The following is a 17,500-nucleotide window of genomic DNA, read 5'->3' as shown; positions in this document are numbered from 1 at the left end:
ACCACACAGTTCCTCCTAAACATACACTGTTCTGTTTGTCTGGGGTTTAGGAAAAAAGGACGGACTTTGAAACCCTGCTTGTCAGTTTCATTACTGTCTTCTCCTGGAGACCGTTTTAAACCTGCTACATTGTATTGTTTACTTTGACTTTGCTGGCTACATCAAAGTAGCTATTTGCACGTGTCTGTTGAAAGATATTTAGCCTTTCACCTTTGATAGTCTAGTGACAAGTAAATACCAGTTGTTGTTCTCTCTATTTTTGTGTAACTGACCATTTTTCTAAGAACTTTGAAAGAAAAAACTGGAAAAGATGTGCACAAGCAGAGATCAATGGCAACAGATGAAGCATGAAGCATTTTCTATCCAATTCTGCAATTTGGCCACAGATTGAGCCGACATGAGACAGATTTTAAACTTATAACAATTCAAGCTCAAGTTGGATTTAGCTTAAACAGTCCAGTTTCGAATCGGAATTGAAAGGAAAAAAGAACATTTTCTTATAGAGCGATGTCACGTTATTTTGGGAAAAGCTCTTGACCCGGTTTAATGAATCATTTTAAGATTTTGAGAAACGTGTTTTCACCACTAAGGCACGCGTTTTGTGTCTTTCTCAAAGATGCCGACGAACCCCAGTGTCGATCATGACAAAGTAATACGCTCGTCTGGACAGCGAAACAAGGGCCTCTATATGTCAGCCGATGTCTCCAACTTGCGCTGTCACCTCAGGTGTCACAGATTACCACTCTTTAGAGAGAAAACAATTAAATTGAATTAACAGTCGTAATCCATCAAACGTTAATATCTTGATGCGTTTGTGGATGGTGTTTGTCTTATCACTTTAATTGAAAGCTGGCCAATAAAAACTGTCAAAATGGACTCTTCATACATGTTTTTGAACTTTAAAAGCAGTCGACCTCTAAGTTTAGCTCCGGATCAAGGAACTTGTTCCCGAGAGTGAGGCCATGAGATCGCGTTTGATACAGGGATTAAGTAATGAAAAACCAGGATTTATCTGGCATTACGTGCATGAACGAAAATGTCATTTCAAAGCAAGAAAGAACAACGCCAAGATTCGGAAACCATTGCAAGCCGGTGGTCGGACAAAGGAGCTATCAACGGAAATGCTGAAAGTAATACGGTCTGGAAACCTGTGCATTAGCGGAAATGCACACGATGGTGTATTGGACAGAATATTTGCTTAATTGTGCTCAGTTTGAAGGCAGAGTTACTAACATTGCAAAAAAAGGTCCTTTTAAGCTTTCATACAGATATTGAAATTTGGATGGTTGCTGTGATAAAAATAGATTGCCGGTCTCAATCACGTGAAACTAACTAAACCAACATCATGACATATCAGGAATAAGTCGTGAAATTCCTCGAAAATGAACGAGATGACTCCAATCCCCTAGATAATTCAACGAAACAAAAGGAACTTTCGACATAGAGATGCTAAAGAACTGCTGCAAGTAAACAAGCAGAGATTAAGACACTTGGCTGAAGCCATCCGTTGCTATTTCCAAGTCAAATAGATTGTCATCGTTGATTGTAACATTTTAAATACGTATATCATGTCTATACATCGATATTGAATGAATCATTAAAAAGCGAAAAGAAGGAAAACGCTTTGCGAATTAACAATTTCTGACCAGTAAGTTTCTCACGAGATAACTAGCAAAAGTTCTGCGCACACACTCACTGTGCCGACGTAGGCGTTAACAAACTCGTGCAGCCTTCATTCACACTTGGCAACCCCAGCCTCGACTCAAACCGTTACAAAAAAACGAACTTGAGTTGTTTGAGGGTCAACATCCTTTTGGACTTACGAGGTAAAATCGGAAATCTATGGTCGAAATCGATGCACGAGAAAAGACTCCACTTTAAAAATACACCGTGATTGCATAAACTCAAGAACTGTGGCAACCGACTTAATTATATAAGTGAGCAAGGAAAAACTGAAAAAAGGCTCCAGAACTCACCGAACGCAAATAAAATTCTCTTTGTGCAAGTTAACTTATTCCTACCTTCCTTGCAAAATGTAGATCTACTTGCTTTTCTTTAGCCTTTTTGGAGCTCGAGCTTTTCGATGTTTCACGTGAGACGTCGTCTACAGAGAGCAAAGTACGATGCCTACTGGCCCTTTATATACGGTACCCAGACAAATCATACGTGATGACAGTGGCGTTCTTTGCGTGTTTACACGAGCACCGTAACTCCATTCGTTGATAAAATTAGAAGGGGCCGAACGGAGTGAACGCAATAGCAGTGGCGATATAAATGACTCTATTGTTGCTCGCCCACGTTTGTGTAAGGGTTTCGAGTGTGGTAAATGAGGCTTCGAATCATGAACCATGAATGATAACACTTAGTGCTTTACTGGTCATAAATCGCTCAATAGCCATGACAAGACGAACTTGTCTCATCCTCAATTGTACTACGTACGTAATCCGGCCAAGTATTGTCAATGTTTTCGTTGCCGGCTTGTCACGTTTTTTGCTTTCCAGTCCACAGACCAAGAGGTCAAATGTATTTGTGTAAAATTGCCCCCAAGACATTTGCACAATTCTATTTTGTCTTTGTTTGTTTGGCGCCATGGAAATCACTTACGGCTAATATTTGTTCACTTTACACGTATTACGTAGCAGCAGCTAGCTTCTGCAAGCTACAGCAACTAAATTTCGTCATTGCACGAAAAACTTGCAACAGTTTAGTCAATAACGAAATGCTTGAGGCATTCTTGTTTATACGGTTAGTACAAAGCCCGCTGATCATGTAGTCAGAGTTGCGTAAATTCTTGTATTAATTGCCGCGTCAACTTTGATATTGTCCCTTAAAAACCCACAAAAGTTTACACGTCAAAAGCGTTCTTGACTTTTTTCCTCAAAATGAGAAACGGATGGGCAATTTTAAAAATAGTCGAACTCACGTCGAAAGGTCAGGAAAATAAGTCACGCTAATTTGAACGACATAAACAAGCTACATCATGAAGATCATTTACATGCTCACTAGACCATCGTCAGCGGGAAAACGAAGAGAACAACAAAGGAGAGTCTACAGATTATACGGCGGCAGCACGTACAACTTTTTCCTTGGTTCGTGGTTTCGGAGAGCGTACAAATGTTTTGATATTTTCCTGTGGCAAGTGCGGTCACGAAATTTGGGAAAGTTCTGCTGGATTTGGAAAAGCGAGACACGTATTATCCACCTTGTTGACCCAGGATCGTATCACGGTTTTCGGCTCTAATCGAAAATTTAGAATATTTCATTGCGGGTGGCAAAAAGCGTGTGAGATTTTAATAGCTTCAGCTAAAAAAAAAAAAAAAAAGAAAAATACACAGAAAAACAATTCGTCATGTAATCTCGATAAAAAGCACAACGTTAACCTTCATCTTGAATTGAGATGATATCCCATTCAAAATCCTAGATTTAAGGTCATGAATTAATATTACGTAATATTGAGTTTATTGACTTAACAGACATACAACATAAGCCTCTTGACCGTCTCTGGAACCAAATATATTTTGATCGGTCGTGAAGATATTGTCATGGCCTGTGATATTCCTAAGCACGTACTTGCTTTGCTTTTTTCGCAGACAGGCAAAACAGGGTTCTTTTTTAACCCGTTTCAGAGCTGACACGTATGTCAGAGTGTCGGAAATGAGTTTTCATTTGCTTTAGGATCGCCAAGTTGGTCCTTTTGTCGGACTTGGAACGAAAAAGCCGCTCTGATTCTCGAGTCTGACCGTTTTTCTTTTGTTTTATTATTTTTTTTCAGCCGAGGCTCCGCGTTGTAGTCCTAGAGACATTGTGTTGTGGCACGTCTTTTCATAGCTATCTTTCCCGCTCTTTCCAAAACAACAACGCTGAATGACCAAATCTAAGGTCTTGACGACAACTTGAGCTAGACTGATTCAATCCTTTATCTGGGGGTTTCTTAACGGGATCAATTGGGATGGAATGTCCGCTGGCGTCTTTTAAAACATCCCGCTCTAATGAAAACGAAGACGTGGTGGAATCATGGAAGATGAGATATATGCCCCTACACTCCCCTGCCCCACAGCGAAATAAAAGGATTAAACTTCGGTGGCTCGAAACCTCGACGAACTTTAACGGGAGACCATCACATTTCGATGCGTGAAGTCATGGATTTCAATCACAGAAGAACCCAGTGCAACACCAAGGGTCTTGCTAGCTGTTGAATTTGAGCTTTCGTATCTGCAAATAATCAGACTTTCCAGTCTTCCCGCGGGATAAAATAAGAATATAAGCCGTACCCTGTATGACATAACAGCTGACCATAAACCGTAGTAGTTCTAGTTAGAAGTTAAATCTAAGAGCCCATGCAGTTTTCACAGCGAACCGGGTATTTTCGGTAAAACTTATGTGTATAAATTCACATAGAAAATGCACCAATCCATTGAAATAATGAAAAAAATAGTCAGGTATTACAAAGTTTAAGATTATTAGTTTAAGAACAAAGCCAAATGCGACCTTGAATATCTTCCTAACGCCCCTCTGCACGCCAGTAAATTTTGCAGGACAAGCGCTTGTGTGAACTGACAAAGCCAAGTGAGTCACTTAATAGAACAAGGTCACGTGACGTCGTTCCGTAAATTTAGCAAAGTACGGAAGACGTAAGGACAAGAGCCGCGCTTCCTTCTTGGCTCTGGTTATGAATTTCTAAATCACGATATGAGAATAAAGGGTGCCAGGCGTAAATTAATCAAATCGTAAGCACAGAGAAAGAAAGAAGGTAATTGGGTCATCAAGTAAGTAGGACGGTACACATTCCGACTGATCACGTTATCATTCATTGGTATTTCACCAATTTAGAGATAAAACCATCGCGTTTTCTGTTTATTAATTGAGGCGAGACGCCCTCACGTATGCAATTGAGGTTCCAAGACGAGGCATTTTTGTGATTTTTTCCTACTTGTAATTTCAACTTAACGTGATCATATTTACATACAACCTTGATGAATCATCGTCCAAACACCTTCGTCAGATGGCGTTTTTTTATAGTGTTGAGTGTAGTAAAAAAGCACGTTTACACGTAGTGATATTTCTTAGAGGTTACGCTCTCACAACAAAGTGGAAATGTCTTCAAATGTCCCGAATTAATTTTCCAAAGCGTTGCACACGGACACTGATGATTTGATATACCTTCTATCACTTGGGTTTCATTAAACTCTTTTCTGTTTAATTGAAATTATGAGTTGCTTTTTATACAAAGCCCATGCAACAAACTCAAAGTTTTCAATATCAAGGAAGTAGACAACTGCACCACTGTGTGCAGAGAGTGAGGATTGTATACGGAACATTTGGCACATGCCAATCTAGTTATGTAACAATGTGGCCGTACTCTCTCTACCTTTATGGATTAGGGTGTTTCCATAGTGTTGTCGATATGCGAGTCAGCTCGATTTTCGCCTAAGACTGGAAGTACAATTTTGTTTTAATTTCCGGGACCTAGTTTGTCTCCCTGGGAAAATACTAGAGGCTGTATATTACTCGATTTGCAAAAGCTCAACTATTGTAACTGGGAAAGCCCTAAGCAAAATAAGCCTTCGGATTAATCCTATGCTGTCTTCATTTTTGGCCCATATATAAAACTTGGTGGCTCAGAATATTGATTGCACTGAAAGCTGAAACTCAATCCATGGTAAATAAACAATAAAATAGTATCACTTATTTTAGAGTTTCGTGAGGGATTTGCTGAACCGTACGTGCGCATGAAATACTATTGTATTACTGTTACTTGTTCGGCATAGTATCACGGAATCTGAAAGCCGATTTGCGTGCTATAAACGGCGAGTTCCGAAAAAGGCAGCGTTTTGAAATAAACAAACAAACTTACAAAGATAACAGCATTGGATATGCAATCCAGAGACGAATACTCGTTCGTTTCTCTAAAAGAATTAGCATCGTGGTCGTTCTCCTTTAAATTTAATTTCTACAAGGCAAGTAAAAACTTTGCATATTGATGAGCATCTATCAGAAGTGTCGGAGGAAATCGGAGTTTTTCAGTAAGGCGTGGTGCACTTTCTCCTTTTTTATTCCAACAAATAATATAAATAAAGGCAGAAAGGAGAATACACAAAGAACACAAACCAAAGCGGAACTATGCAAGATGTGTAGTCTTTGATTTTACAATAACACTGAATCGTACGGACTTTTTTCCCCCTGGAAATCAATGCAGCTTTCCCTAAGAATTGCACAAATTTACTGACAAACCAAACACTTAATCGCTAGCTGCAGACTCTGGGTCACCAGGCGACATTTCCGGCTTTTAAGGAAAGCAACCTGTTCCAGCTGGAAGAGCTGGTAATTCAAAAGTATGGCTTACTTGCATCTGCAACAACAAACCAGGATGGTTTGGCGTCTGGGCCTACAATTCCTAAAAAAGGGATCATATTTCGTGTGATTAACTCAACCTTTTCGAGGGCAAAAGCTTTCTTTAGGTTATTTATCAGTAATGCTACAAAGCGTGCTCCACATCCCCAGTTCACGCACGTGGCACGCTCTCCTGACATCGAATGATTTTTGTTCTTTGCTTAAATTATTTGCGAGTGAACGCAAAAAGTAATCCTGCAGCACCTCTTTGAAATTTCAAATCCTAGTTTGGTTACAAAAGGTACTCTGGAGATTTTGTTCTTCTACATGGTCTGTTTGTAACCGAAGCTTTCTCTAAATCAGCGAAGCTGACGATCGAACATTACTAATACAGTCCGTTTTTTTTTTCAATCAAAGTGTTTTTTCATCATTTAGTATTTTTGTTTGCAAAACGAAAGCGTGTAAATGCAAAAAGAATTAGTTTAATGCCCCAATCAGCGTCTTCTTCCACACAGCACTTCCTTAAGATTGAAGAAGAACAATGGATCGCGCGCAAGTTACCTTGAACCTTGGAACTCGACGGTTACTATAAATAAATAGATAAAAGTTAGTGTGACCCGAACACGTGGACAAGACACTCCGTTCCGTGACAGCACACTGACTTAAGATTTATCCAAAAGCCGGCTGGTATGCTAGCCACACCCGAAAAAAAACGCTTTCTTCTATTCGAAACATCGGGGCAACGGATCAGTTCTGAAAAATTTCAAGCAGAAACTGGAATAAGCATGAATAGGAAATGGAGAAATGTCATTGGTGTTAACCGTCGCGTCAGCCTTAAGACGTTAAAATGCGAAAGCTACCGTAATGAGAGTTAGTCAAAAGTAAATTTATAGATATTACTGTAACTGATAAAGGAGATATTTCGGTAAAAATGTATACGTAAAAGCTTTGCTTTTTGTGGAAGTGCACTTATCTATCAAGCTAGTTTACGTTCACTCCACCTTTAATGATCTGAAAGAAACAATGGCCCTTATCGATTATCACGGTTAGTTTTTCTCATTTGCATTACAATATAGTTTAGCATGTATGTAAGGCAATTTCGGGCTATTTTTTTTAACCCGAAATTGCTTCGCATCCACATTAGATTACATTTTAATGCAAATGAGAAAAACTAAGAACCCCAGCTGGCAGCATAATTATATAGAGGGGACTGCTTTTGAAGCTCGACAAACATCAGAGGAGCATACAAAGATGCTAAGATTTAGGTTGGAAAGTCCACGACCGTGCACAATGCGTTTGTTTTGCGCTTATACACTATGCATGAATTGGGTGACCAACACGTTTCTATTGGTTAGTTCCTCAGTACGGAGTAAACAACCATTGTGTTTTGTGCACCGTCATGGCCAAAAAAGAGAAGAAAAACATAAAACAAAGAAATCTGTCGGGTTTCATAACCATTCCCCTCTATTAACTATGCTGGCAGGAGGCAACCTGTTGGCTATTTATAAAGTGTGGTGGGAGAATTAGAAGAAATGGCCTTTTGAAAAGTTTATTGTAGGACCCTTTTACATCACGGCCCATCTGGAGCCGGCACACCGAGTCTCCAGTCTCCCGACTATTCGGCTCAAATATGCTGTTGGGGGCTAAGAGCTCCGCCACCTATATGATAGGTTTTATGGCTCATAACCAGAACTATGAAGAGTGAATTGACAAAAAATCAGACAAAAGATTTATACTAGAAGCTGCGAATGCAAATTAAACCCATCACTAGAAGACATGCACAGTGTTATGTAAGACTACTCGGTAGCCCCGCGCGTTCGCAGGTGACAGTAATGTCTGTAAGCTTTGAATGCGACAGCAATATTCACCCCGGCCGCCATTCTGGGTTATTGTGAATGCATTGCCCAAAGCGCCTCGGTTTTTGCCAAAAAAAGACTATATATTCACATACCATTCCAATACCATACCATAAAGCTCTTTGGAAAAATACGACAAAATTTGTCTGTTGTTCAGCATACGAAACGTCGTGTTTACGAGATGCGATAGTTTACCGTTTTTATCATCGCTGTTTGTGCTCTATTTCTATCCAAGCTACGATGGCCAAGCAACAGGAGTTTATAGAACACGCAAGTTAAGATGATGGCAATCGCGGTAGAGTGAGTCACAGGAAATGCAATGCAAGGAAGCTTGACAAAGAATACGCGCTTAGAGGGAATCGAAACCAGGCTACCATGCCATTATAATATTTGCATCTGATGTCACTCAGTTCTGCCAATGTTGGTGTATGAGAATCGATGCAGTAACATGTCTTTTGGGAATTTGACTTATTATTATGCAAAACGTCTGGGGCCGTTCTCTATTGTTTTGTACACCAACATGGCTGTCTCATCATGTGGATGCAAACCTAGAATATTCAGTGACGCAAAGACAACTCCTCGGCTTTCAAGTGACGTCACGGAAGCGGCGGCCATCTTGTTTTGAGCCATCAAAATTAAACTCCATTGTTATGCTAACATTCTATTCCACATTTTTATAGAGCAATGTAGGATGTATTTTCTTAAAATAGATGGTTTGCAACCAATTTTTAGAGACACAGATAACAATGATGTAATACACAATTTCTGTTGGACGAACAAAAGGAGCCAAAGAGAGATACCTACATGGCGGAAAAGTCATCGTTTCTGTATCGAACGATGATGCAAAGGGACACTTGATCCAATCTTGAGCTAACAATTGCCATCACAAGCTTTTTTATCCACACATTTAAGAGAATTTTACAATGCGATATGATCATGGGAAACCTAGACAAAATTAGACGTTATTCTTCCACGTTTAGTTCAATCGAAGGCAACCCAATATAACAGTCTCGGAAGCAGTGATCGTTCAGCAAACCTACGGTATTGGTCACCTTTGTAAATTGTCATTGGGTTTCTCCGCAAACTTGAGCGTTCTTCACTTTTGACACCAGAGTTATTTAATATGTATCTAAATGCTTTTTTGTGTGTGTTAGTGACAGTCAGTCTATCTACCTGTTTGTCATATTAAGAGGCAGTATAAAGAAAGTCTGATACTGTTTAGGAAAGCGAGCGTCTTTGCGGATCTGCAGACGGGTGACTAGTGTGACTAGGGGAATAGAGTTTTCCTAGGGCACTTCAGTTGAGTGTGACATTGGAGATCGACCTTTAGTTGTCAGAGAACTCTAAAAATCACGTATCAGACTACGGCATACATCAGTTCTTTACAGGTGATGCAATTAGGCTCATGGAGTCCGAGAAGACTGTAGACTCAGTAACCATTGCAAATTATTGCAAATGTCACGTCATGTCACTTCAAAGGAAAAGAATTTACGGCTTGTTCCACTTCCCGCACTCAAGGTGGTAGTTAAAATGAGACAAGTTAAGACCCACCGGGTTTCAAAGAAATTATGGCACTCCTATGAAACGACATTTAAGTAACGGCTCCAGCATTTCGTAGGCCCTTGTTCAGAGTAAATACGTCCCACTCATTTCTGTGTTTATATAGCGTGGTTTTTTGGGTGAAGTGAAAAGGGAGAAAGCGACTGTCACAGCGACAGCCTAAGCGGGGCAGTTTAGTACCATTCCTCTAATGATGACGATGGGATCATTTGAGATCATTTGAGCAATGATAACTAATGATCTCGTTAAATTTGTCAATAACTTGCTAATATTAGGCCTGCCAGGTATACCTTGCTAATATTAGGAAGATAAAAAAGATAATGAATAGACTTTTTATATTCGAATAGGGATACCCAAAATCTAGTTTTTTCACTTTAATTAACTCAATTGAATTTTTCTCTCGAAGAAAATAAGTACTGAATACGGATAACTACTGAAAATAAGTACTGAAATGTACTGAAAATGTACCCCTCTTACCAACTATCCTGCTGTGTGACTTCCAAAATCTTGCGGAGCAGACGGAAAAAGTAACTTCGCTGCTAAATACGCCTGATCGGCGGTAACTTATGCTCTGAATAATGGTTTAGGATGCTCATTGCAGAATTTAAAAGATATTTACTCTCTTGAAGTCCTCCTATAGTAATTCACATGCAGACAACCGCAAAGCAAAGCCATTGACCAAGATCACAAGGTGTAAACACTTATGTAAAGACAATAGTATCTGGGGATTCCGTTGTCATGCAATCTTTGAAATCTAGCCTAAGTTTCTTTAATGTTCTCGCCAAAGATGTCTGGTGAGGTAAGACTATCTGATCAAAACGTTTTATAGTTGGTGTTGTCCAACTTTAAGCCACTGACTTCCCTTAAATTTTAGTCGCTATTGAAAACACTTGACTCGTTTCTGCCCACGCAATGCTCGGCTAATAAAAGTACTGGGTTGGTCTTGGCATCTCCATCGGAGTTTCCGGCGTCGAGTGGTGAATTCGAATTCAGACGGCTGTAAGGGAATGAAAACACTTCATTCAACCAGCGAGTTTGATTTCACTTTCAACTCACATATATTAACATGGGAAAAATAACTTTAATTTACGAATGAACGGCTTTAAGAGTTAATTTATATCAATTTTTGGCTGTTTTCTCTCTCTGCGACAATCCCTTAAAAAAGAAACAAAGGAAAAACAAATTATGTGATTAATATAGTTTCGAGTTTGAAAGCAAAGGCGAATGTTACTGCGGTATCCGGATGAGGGTAGGTCGCATTGAAATAGTCGAGTGTCGGATAAATTGTACGGTCTTCGGTGGGTTATTGAAGCGCTAAAAATATTTCTTTTGATGCCTGCAATTGCAAGTACTTGCGGTTAGAGATTCGTAAATCATTGTATCCAGCTATTATTCCAATTCGTTTTCCTGCCATAAAAGCTTTGCGAAACACGCATTTGTGTGGCGAAAAAACTGTTGTTGATGGCTTCTAATAACAACATTGAACAGATATAGATTTGGCATTACAGCGCCTTTCCCGTGCCCAGCTTTCATTCGGCAAATCATACAATTTACTTCAACACTGCCAACTTGAAAACCAGAATTGACGTTGAAATGTTCTGCTGCCAACCTTCTCCAGTGGGCCACTCATCGACGGTAATGTTAGACCTCACTTTCCAGCGTGCAACGTCATCATGCTAATTTAGGTTATAAAAGCCTACACTGACCACTCCTAAGTCGATAGTCGATATGTCGTATATCTCTAGGAAACGATTCTCAACTATTCCCTATAGTAGACTGAACTGTTGGTTTCATCAAAACGGATAATCTTTGGAAAGTAGATGGTTTGGGTGTCGCCCAAAACAGCCTTCCAATGATTGAATAGCCCCGCAGGAACTTGTGACAATGAATTTGAACGGTCATTTCGATAACTATAGATTAAATAATAAAAGACAGTGAAAAGATACTTCGAAAGAACTGAGAATAGTGGCGTCGAGAGTTTTCCTGGGAACTACCTCTTTTCATGATATTGCAATCGCCAACTGCCAATTGACTCTTGACTCAAGGAAAAGTGATTGGTGATTATCATCTTCGAAAATATTTTGAATGAATGTTACATACAAAGACACTTTATGATGTAAATGTGAACAAGACGTCAACAAACGCCATAACCAACATTTGCTGGGATGCTGGGAAGAAATAATCCGGGGGGGGGGGGGGTACATCCTTATAAGGGCTTAATGGGGACGTGCGGCCAGCCAGGGTATGTTTTTCGGGATTTTTGTCTTCATCAGGGTATCGATTTATCAATTTTTGTCTTAAACTGGGTTAAATGTCTTAAACAGGGTATCAAAGATTGGAATTCTGTCTTAAACAGAGTAGGAAAATCAGCGATATTTGTCTTAAACGGGGTCAGGGTATGAGGGCCGTGCCGCACCTCCCCACCCAGGGATATATCGAGTCCCCCCCCCTCCTCCAGTAGGCCGACAATACCCGGTTCAACAAAGATTACGCTTGCCGCTATGATTATGGAAATCACTTCAGGTATCTCTGGGACTTTAGGAAGCAAGGGAGCAATGCCAATTTCGATAAAGGTTTTGGGACCTATTTGAATGAGACTAAATAATTTTTGCCGGTACGTTTCTGAAGCTTAAAGCCAATTATATGAAACTCAATAGTGTTTTAATTGTATACAATTCTTAAAACAAAACTCTCAAATTCTTGAACGTCTGTCGTGTTACACTAAACGAGTCTAAGTGTTATAGATAAATAACGCTCAGAGCGCCAAGTAAACAATCTGCAGTGGTTCCGTGGTCCACCCGGCACGCCTTACAAATAGCTACGCAATTGTAACTGGCTGCCGCATAAAATTTTTTAGTGTACGTGCCTGTCGCTAAAGCCAGTTTTATATGGAAGGCACGATATCTTTAGACCGGGAAATTGTACCGTGTTTTTTTTCCTGAGGACAAACTATTTTTGTTGGACGTTTGCAATAGTGCACTTAAAAGAGAAACATTTTGTCATCAAGGAATTCAGTATTAGCCCTCTGAGTCCATATACTCAACTTCCCCATAAATTTGATCATTACATCAGAATTTGTGACGCCATAGACTTGTTCTATGATTTCATAGTTCGTGAATAGTTAGCTACAACATACCTAATTACTTTGTGGGTTTATATCCCAGCTGTTGCAGACGCTGTCAAATGTTTAACGACTTCCTGTTTCAGGAGAGCTCGTTGAGAGAGCATGTATGCAAACTAGCTAGGAAACGTTCTTTCCCACAATTATCTGTGCGCTACGCAGTTGTGTATTAACAATGTACTTTGAAAACATCACCCTGACTGTTTTGTTATTCAGAGTAAGCATTGCAGAATTTTGGTGAACATCTTAAGTCGAACATTTCAGATAAAATGCTTAAGACGAAGTATGAGTGACTGATAGAAAGCGGTTGTTTCTAACTGGGATAACTGGAAAAATTATTTTAGGGATAAGGGATAACTGACGAAATAATTATTGGGATAAGGGTAACCGAGGTAGTTTTAGGGATGGTAAAAAGTAGCTTTGATTTCTCAATTATCATGCTTTTGGTCGCTTTTGCGCGGCATTTACATCACTGGTGACTGGTAATGAACAGTAACGGTTCATTTGTCAGTCCAATTACTCAAGGAAGTTGTCCAAGATTTGCTCCCAGGCCTTTAAATTCCGGGTCAACTCGCTTGTTTCCTGGGTGAAACTGTAGAGTTTTCGTATGATTATGCAGGATCATGCAGTACTAGGTTATCTGTTCAGTAAAAATCGGGTCGCTTTACCCCTTAAAATTCCCACTTATTGTTAAATTTCAAAGATAAGTAATTTTAGGGATAACAGTCTCAGTTATTTTACGGATAAGGGATGACTACAAATCCCCTAACTGGGTTTTTGAATTCCAAGAGGTCTCAGTATCTTTTCAGCCAGGTGGGAAAATCATTCGACCCATTTTGCAGTGGAGAATGAATTGGGCCACTCACGTTTTGTTTAATACTAAGCCACTTATCAGATACAAGTGCTCAAAGATAAGGAAAACAATACAGTTTCAATGATTATCTCACCCGGCACTATCATTCCCAGTTCTAGCAACCAAACATTTTTTGATTCCTTAGAACAATCAATGTTTTAGGGAGGTTGGGTATTTCTATTTCAAAATTTTCAGAAAATTCATCTTCTATGGACCGTGAAAAGTGAAACGTGTAAATGGCTATTTCAACAGAGATTGTTGATAATGAAGACTTTCGAACTTTATTTGGTTCTATACAGCTTAGCATACGTGCTCTCCGTGGGGAGACTCTTGGTCAAACGTTGGTTTCTATGGAGAAGGGGAGGGGGAGACCGGAATTCCCAGGGGAAAAAGCCCGTCAGAACAGTACAGAGAACGAACTATCGACCGAACGGCACTGAAGCCACAACGAAGCTTGAAAAAAAATCTAGTTCAAGCCTGCCGTATATCATTAATCTCACCACAGAAGTAAAGCTGATTAGTCGACCCTCGGTGTCACGATTAAAACTGCATTCCCTCTAATGAGGAAAACCATCCCAGTAAATTCTTAAGAGTACTTAAAATACACTAACATTGATAACCTTTCGTAGGCAAATGAACTAACTGCACAGTCCTTGAATCGATAGCAATAGCTTTCCGCTTGAAAAAGAAACTATAACTGGAAGCTAGATAAGAAATTAGCTACCCTATTGCGAAAGATACCCTCAGCTCCAGCTAGAACTTGGGTCAACTCAGTCTTGCTCGAGTGCTCGGAATTTGTCAAAATATTCCGGCCCGTCATTTTCAAAAGCTGGCAAGCGAACGTGCTGAGGCTTAAGTTTGCCGCACCACGTACGGAAAACATTAGTCCGAGACATCACGTGCAAGTAATTGTTGCCACGGGGCTTAGGCCGGCGAAATCGTTTATTTTTCTTCCAAGAAAACGGTCTTATTTTACAAGCCTTCTTTTCTAAAAGGTACCGGAAAAGTCAGTGACTTTGATAAGGCGTAAGTGTTTTCCGTAGGACTGGATATCCCGCCGTTTTGGCTGCCCAGTGTTTAAAGCGTATCTTATGAGATTGTTTCAACGCTGTTCTGTTGTTTTGCCAAACGACTGACAAACATGCCGAGGCAATGATCCGTGTACCTCTGTTTATAATTATCGCATATGACCGTTGGAATGGACTATGATATTATTTTTTCTAGTAATATCTATAGGATATAGATATCAAATAGATCTTTGTAGGAAAAGTGAAATTTTGGAACATCCTTTTGACAATGAAATCCGTGAAACTGGAAAAAAAAACTAAAATGTTAAAGTATTATTATTATTATTTTCATCCTTCCCTTGCGTAAGCGACAAATGGCATCATAATTTTTTAGGTCCCCTCAAATTTCAATTATCTTTCATCATTTGTTTTACCTTTTTCAGACTAGAATAGCGTGATCGGTCTCCCCATTTAAATAACCCTTGAGTCGCCGGGCCAAGGTCAAAAATTGCTGCAAAGTGCCGTCTACAAGGTGAAAAACAAACTTCTTTAGATACTTGAGGATTGAGACACGTGCCCTGTGGCAAGCTGGAGATTTGTTCAGCGTGGACCCACACCCCTTATTCCCAGAACAAAATCTTTCAATGTTACTTAACAGCGCGGAAAACAATTTGGTTCCAACCTCACGGCTTGTTGCCTCTAACTCCAGCTAAGTGCAGTGAATATTGTTTACGCTAAGGTCATGCAAGATATACTTTTAAAACGAAACGTGTTGCTTTCAAACGGGCAGTAATATTTAATAGTTTTTCTTTAACAAACGCTCGGCGTTTGTTTCTTTGATTAGGACCGTGAGGATTTGATTAAGCGAGTAGAGAATCGTGCCAGAAACATGCAACATTTTCTCAAATCAGAACTATCTCCTTCTCCTTTATCCTTGAATTCGATATACAAATCCGAGATTTTCTGGACCATCAAATATTATATGATGATTCTTTTCATCTTTCAGTTTTGGTAAAATTAATTATATTAAGGAAGGAGTTCGGGTTCCAAAGTCCACTGATAAGCAATGAAACTTGGACCTATTGAATTGCACAGCAAGAAGACACTTGGTCCTTTCCGCAATAAATCGCAAAACTCGCATAAATTGCTAGACTTATTGCAAACAGAGTGTATGAACTGATGGTGTACTCGATATTAAAATATAGAGTTCATTGAACGGAATTGTCATGCACTACCTTAAGTTGGGGACAGTGTCACAGTTGAACACACTTGATCCTGAGAGTTTTGCAAGTTCTTGATCCTGCGAAGGATTTCAAGCATATCAAGGTGGATAAGAATATTGTAATACCAATTTTGTCGTCAATATACTCCAACATATTCCATAATCAAAGTAAGATAGCTCGGTTTCTGTTTTCTTCTTCAGGCAGAAATGTTTGAACTTTAAATTTTGACTCAGTACTTCATTCATTTCCACAGAAATCCGACTAGGCTGCGCCGGTTTCTCGCTTACCAATGTATTAGAAATCTCTAAGTCATTTGAGGGCACTTTCCTTTTGTCAGAACTGGCCGGTCAAACCCCTCAGTTTGCAAAGAAAATGTAACAATTTGAAGGAACACTTGCATGCTAATCCCTCGAATTCTTCTGGAGGAGTATGTATATCCCTCGAAGTGAGTTAATTTGAAGGCGTTGAAAGTTAGTCCTTCTAAAGGCTCGGTCTGACCGGTCAGTTCTCACGGTCGAATGGAAAGCGTTCTAAGTCGTCTTCGGCAGTTCTCACAATCAGTCTCGGACTCGCCGCTTTGTTGATCAAGTTAAATGCTGATGAAGGTTGCCTTTGAAGGCCCTAGAAAAACTATTTCAACTTTGGTGACATGCATATTTTCCACTGCGGGTCTGTCGTTAACTTCCCAGCTTTGGGTTTCAGATTTTCTCAAATAGCCCAGAGGACTTAGTTGCTATTAGCTAGAAGGCGTTTTTACTGAATTCAAAATGTAACCATTCAAATTTACAAAGGGAGGCAATCGGGCCACTGAGCTGTATCTTCAGGAGCAAAGATGGCACAGTCGGACGGTTGGTGCGCGGCCCTTGTGCCAGAGATCCCGAGTCCGAACATGTGAGATCCGAGAGACCAGATCTCACATCCTTGTTTCGACTTCTTTTCTTTTTGTGTAGCTTAAGTTAGCAATGGTGGAGAGGGGGAGTAAAATGAGCGCCCCGTTGACTCGACCTTTGGTTTGTCAGTTGAATTACTGTTACGTTACGAGTTATCGACGCAAGCTAAATATGGTTACCGTTTGCTTTACTTTACTTTCCACAGCACTGTTTAAGTCTATCATTTTCCAGCTTGGTACTTTCTTGCATTCGGAAGAAATCGTTTTCGGATTTTAGTCCTTGGGCTGTTCAGCGGAAGCGGCCACTGGGCAGCCCATAAGACGTTTGGATCGGAAATGCTTGTGTCATGCATGAAGGCAATAAATGTATGTGCAAAGTAAAACGAACATAGTTGAAAGATGGTAACTTACATCTTGCCATGGGGTACAAATCATACACTTATTTTATGTTTTTTCAAGTACAAGTGCCATGCAAGACTAACATCACGTAGTAGGAGACGCTCCGGCATTCGTTTTAAATTTGTACTTACTGCGTCGTAATTTTACAAAAGATTAGGAGAATTTATCATAGTTTTTAAGGATTGTAGGACTCGCCTGTTTCAAATTGGGCCATTTAGGAGACATTAGTTTTGCTGTGGGTACGGCCGTATTGTTTGTTTAT

General features: G+C 39.8%; 1 protein-coding gene and 1 pseudogene across 1 annotated transcript in view; both read right to left on the bottom strand.

Moving 5' to 3' along the window:
* LOC138051230 (steroid 17-alpha-hydroxylase/17,20 lyase pseudogene) overlaps positions 1–2,384 on the bottom strand; it is a 7,560-nt pseudogene extending 5,176 nt beyond the window's left edge.
* Positions 2,385–10,149: 7,765 nt separating this feature from the next.
* LOC138054610 (uncharacterized) overlaps positions 10,150–17,500 on the bottom strand; it is a 7,754-nt gene continuing 403 nt past the window's right edge. The window contains exons 1-4 of the mRNA XM_068901107.1: positions 17,020–17,500; positions 15,963–16,027; positions 15,162–15,252; positions 10,150–10,743 (exon numbers count right to left, since the gene is read on the bottom strand). The exon at positions 17,020–17,500 is cut by the window's right edge and continues 403 nt beyond it. Of these exons, the coding sequence (XP_068757208.1) occupies positions 10,624–10,743; positions 15,162–15,252; positions 15,963–16,027; positions 17,020–17,064 (321 nt within the window). The 5' untranslated portion in view covers positions 17,065–17,500 and the 3' untranslated portion in view covers positions 10,150–10,623. The remainder of the gene's footprint in view (positions 10,744–15,161; positions 15,253–15,962; positions 16,028–17,019) is intronic.

Source organism: Montipora capricornis, chromosome 6, assembly GCF_036669925.1.
Source record: "Montipora capricornis isolate CH-2021 chromosome 6, ASM3666992v2, whole genome shotgun sequence".
Taxonomy (NCBI): Eukaryota; Metazoa; Cnidaria; class Anthozoa; order Scleractinia; family Acroporidae; genus Montipora; species Montipora capricornis.
Note: the sequence above shows the minus strand (reverse complement) of the source record. Positions and strands in the feature narration are given on the sequence as shown.